At 29.1% G+C, this 4799-nt stretch overlaps 1 protein-coding gene across 1 annotated transcript; it reads right to left on the reverse strand.

Annotated features, from left to right (window-relative positions):
* Positions 1-456: 456 nt before the first annotated feature.
* On the reverse strand, positions 457-1380 carry LOC109337623 (transcription factor MYB44-like). Its single transcript, XM_019574637.1, has 2 exons — positions 1218-1380; positions 457-1133 (listed from the first exon to the last, which is right to left on the reverse strand). The coding sequence occupies exons 1-2, from the start codon at positions 1378-1380 to the stop codon at positions 457-459; spliced, it is 840 nt and encodes a 279-aa protein (XP_019430182.1).
* Positions 1381-4799: the final 3419 nt, after the last annotated feature.

Here is a 4799-nt window from a genome sequence, read left to right on the forward strand (position 1 = left end):
ATTATAGAAAATTTCTGAGTTGTAGACCAGTGAGTCACCTAAACCGAGTTATTTGCTGTGAGTTCTAGACTTAACACTGCTACAATAGTAAATTGTTTAGACAGTAAACAAAATTGAGATGATATAAGACTATTGTATGGTATATGCCATTGGGTTAGATTAACTTGCATGTAAACTATGGCAAACTTATATCCAAGGAATATATATTATAAATTTGTCATAAGAAATTGAAGCATGTTCTCTCAAACAATAACGAGATAGTAATTAGAACGGAGAAAAGTTAAACATAAAGATTTCATTAAAAATGTTTGTAGCCCTTCACTAAGAACACATTATAGAGAACAACATAAAATTAATGAAAATTATGAGATAGAAATAGAACTAGCTATAGTACTATCTCTCTATTGCAGTTTTCTCTTTGAAATGGCTATAATTGTATCTGTAAATTAATGTGCATCATGGTCTAATAATACTTTCATCATGGCCAGAAGAGCTTCCTACTCCAAGAAAGTCTATGAAGGCCACACTTTTTTGTTTAATATTAATACCTTCATGTTGTTCTTGCTCATGAATGTTCATGCTCAACTTGCACATTGCCATGGAATTATCACGTGCTTGCTTACTTGTATTGGAGCTTTTGATTAAGTTCTCAATTCTGTGGTTATAACTAGAGTTTGAGAACTTAATTTGAAGAGGAACAACCTTGCCAACACTTGGAATTCCAGGAGCAGTGAAGCTTTGGTAACTTGAAAGAATAGAAGAAGAACCAAATGGGTATTTCTCTCCAGCAGTTGAAGAAACACCAGAAGAATCAAAACTTGATGTGATGGTTGAAGAAGCACTAATTAGAGGCATATCAAACATTCCAATGTTGAAATTTTCAGTCCTTGAATTATGGCTTAAAGTGTTACCAAAAAGTGCCAAGCGTGCTCTCTTCCTTCTTGCCAATAAAACATGGAAGTGATTCTTCACAGCATTATCCGTTCTTCCTGGGAAGAATTTGGCTATTGTAGCCCATTTGTTACCCTTCAATTTATGGAGTGTTAACAACATTTCTTCTTCTTCATCACTGAATGGCTTCTTAATCATATTTGGGCTTAGTTGATTGTACCATCTTAATCTACAACTTTTCCCTATATATAAAAAAATTAATAAATAAACAAAGATTAACCAAAAAAGAGAGAGGGGAGAAAATAACATGAATCATAAAAAAATACCTGATCTTCCCTCAATATTTTCTGAAATAAAATTCCAATTCTGAGGACCATACTGCATCACCAGTTGCTTTAGTTTCTCATCTTCTTCAGGTTTCCAATGGCCTCTACTGCAGCTCTTTTTACTCTCACTTCCACTGCTGGTGTTGCATCCTAGTACTTCCATCTTATTATGTTTGCCTTTTCAACCTTAATGTGGTGACATGCAATATTTAAAGAAGGGTAAGGGTACTTGAGAAGGGTATAGAAAAACTAAAGAAAACGTTCACTTATTATAGGGTTATATAGATATATGAGTTATACCATTAGTTGTGCCTATAAGAATATTAGGTAAAGTAGTTTCACATAGAAGTGTATTATTATATAATGTCTCTACCTGTTTTAACCCTAGTCTTTAACTCAATTTGCAAGTTCACCCCTTGAACTCCTCTATGATTCTATAAAGGGATAGGTTAAATTGTTATGATTGTTCAAATTTGGAAATATTTTTGTTTGATGCAGTTTATTAGTGTTACAGAAGTTCATTAATATATGTTTACAGTGAGTAGGTATAACTGCATGTTGTGTCAGAAAGAAAAAACCAACTTGATAAATATAAGATTTTCTTAAAATTAACCATTTAGAAGTGGTACAAGTGTAGCAATATATGTTATGATAACCTTCATTTTGCTAATCTTATATATGATATTGTGTGGGACTCTCATGCTTTTTACACTATCTAAAATATTATCATGACAACATACCCTACAGTTTAACCAGTAAAATCAATTTAAATGTCATGATATAGTGCATTATTGTAGGCTGTTCTTAACAAGATGAAAAATGTAAACCTTTCTTTTCAACCAAAGTTAAGAATAGTAATTTTCATACTCATTATTCTATATCTAGTTAAAAAATAAATTATTTTAAAAAAAAAACAAGTTAATAGAATTTTCAAATGAGATAGATGTTTTTCATTAATAGCAAATAAAGTGGCATAGAGTAATAGATAATGAAGATTTCAGTTCAATTGTTACATCATGTTACTTTTATTTTACTGTGATCTCAACCTCAGGTAGTACCAAATGATTTTCAATTCTCATGATATGAGTATCTTGCTTTACAAGTTAACAGGTGCTACAATGTTTGATTATGTTGAATTTTTTTGTACTACTAAGGGTATTATTTCACTCTTTTGGATAATAGAGCTAATCTCTTTTGAGTGGATGAACTATCTCTTCCAACTAGTGTTGCTTTCAGGATTCGAACCTTTAACCTTTTAGTAACAAATAATATAATAATAGAATAGTATATGTAACAAATTTGTTCTAATGCACTATGCATTTTTTCCAATAAAGTTTTGTGTAAATCACAGTTGGGACATCATTTGATGACCCTGTTTTTTTAAGTATTTTGTAATTGCAAGTATAGAAAGATTCAAAAATAAGTGACATATATATAAATATCAAATACAACTACTATATTTTTTAGTATTTTGATACTTGCTCACAAAATGCTTGCATGTTCTTACGTATTGTTTGTTTAAGAAAAATAAAATAGAGAAAGTGTGTGTTAGGAAATATAAAATCTATTTTTTATACCTCATACGACACTTCTTCATTGGATACTATCAATTGTGTGACCTCCTAATAAGATTAATATGATTATTGTCATAAGTATCTTATTTTACATGAACCAGAAAAAAATATATATATTCATATAATGGAACTCAATAGAATATATGTTTTTAGTATATAAAAAATAATAGTGTAAAATAGTATGAATAAAATTTGTGTGACATTCAAACAGAGTTTGAAATAAATATTGTACATATAAAATTATTATTTTATTCAAAAAAATAACACACTAATAAAATTTTCATTTAATAGAAAAACAATTTAGATGAAATGATATATGAATATAGAAAATAATATATTTACTGTTAGTGCAAAGACTTTTTTATATTGTCAATATATTATCTATTATTCATGTGTTAATTATTATTAACTCTTAAATAAAAACTAAAGTAATACTTGTAAATATGAGGTAAATTAAAACAATATCTTGCTAATATCATCATAAGTAGGCAAATACTTATTGCCTAATTTTTCACAAAATTTTGTGACAATGCAACAAGTGACACATATTTTCAAGTGATTTTCTTCATCCCATGTATAGGCATCTTTCCAGATTGTGTGTTATTAAGATTGTGCTTGTGAATTTTGTTTAGAAAGGAAATAAATAAAAAGGTTGAGATCAGATTATTCTCACTTTTATAAAAATTTGAATAAATTAGAGAAGGGAAATGCCACACAACCTTCTTCTCACTAAACTAAGCTTATAAACAAACTCTAACTGATTGAGATTTTGTCCCAAAATATCAAATAAATGTTGTACATAACCTCCTATACTTTAGTTTCAATTTTCATGTTTTGGGATGTACCAACAAAAAAAAACATAACCTCCTATTCTTTTTCAATTTCCATTAGTAACATGACCACCATCACTAGCAAAACGTTATAATGTTATACGTAAGTTAAATTATATAATTACACTCAATCTCATCCATTGATTTTCTTAAATTTAATGGATTAAATGTGTGAAATACTAAGACTTAAAAATCATCTAAGATTCATCGTTTTCTCTCTCATCATTTAGTACACCCACACGTTTGTCTGTTGGATTTAAGAAAATCAATGAATGAAATTTAGTGTAAGTAGTGTAACTTAACTTGCGTGTAAACAGATCTATCCTCATATATATATTACACTAATTACACTCAATTTTAGCCATTTATTTTCTTAAATCCTACGAACCAAATGAGAGAGTGAAATAAATAATGAGAAAAGAAAGAGAAATCTTAAATAACTTTTAAGTTTAACTCATTTGATCGGTTGGATGTAAGAAAATAAATAACTGTGATTGAATGTAACTAGTTTAACTTAAATCATGAGGTTTGTTAACATGAGTCCACTCTTTTTTGTGAAGGATCAGGTTAGAAATATGTTTAAAAGATAAGGATAATTTTGTAAATTTGTTTTTCTGACAATTAAATAATTAATAATATTAAATTTTCTCTCTCACACCCTAAACCCTTTCACATTCCTCATTTGAGTGTGAAGAGCAAAACTCATTTATCTCCTCTCAAATTGTGACTGCGATTATTCAAATTGCCTCTATACTCCTCCAACTTCGCATAACCACTTCCACCTTCTTACATGTCACCGTCGTTGTGCCATGGAAAATTATAAATTAATATGGAGATGATGATTTTTCGAAAATGGAATGGGATGTTCCTTTGGTAAAATTTCTCAAAATTGAGATGACATATTGGTTATTAATGTTGTTTTATTTTTGATTTTTTATCCAAGGTGTGTTTGTGATTACAAAATAACCCTGGTTCTCTTGCTCATAAGTATTGACAATTATAGCCTTGGAACCCACAAGGTCATGACCATGTTTGAGTGAAGTAATGTGCTAAACGAGTTAGAGTTTGGTTCATTCACCTATTTGTTTATTTAGCTTTCATGGTTTTCATTTTACATTGATATAGAATTGAAAAACTTAACACCTATTTAGTATTTACGACCAATCCATGCTATCTCA

This window comes from Lupinus angustifolius, unplaced genomic scaffold, assembly GCF_001865875.1.
Source record: "Lupinus angustifolius cultivar Tanjil unplaced genomic scaffold, LupAngTanjil_v1.0 Scaffold_9_22, whole genome shotgun sequence".
Lineage (NCBI taxonomy): Eukaryota > Viridiplantae > Streptophyta > Magnoliopsida > Fabales > Fabaceae > Lupinus > Lupinus angustifolius.

Excerpts from the sequence above, each read along its gene's own strand:
- LOC109337623 (XM_019574637.1), bottom strand. The coding sequence starts at position 1,380 with ATGGAAGTACTAGGATGCAACACCAGCAGTGGAAGTGAGAGTAAAAAG. Across the intron at positions 1,134-1,217 it reads AAATATTGAGGGAAGATCAG|GGAAAAGTTGTAGATTAAGA; the intron begins GTATTTTTTTAT and ends TTTTATATATAG.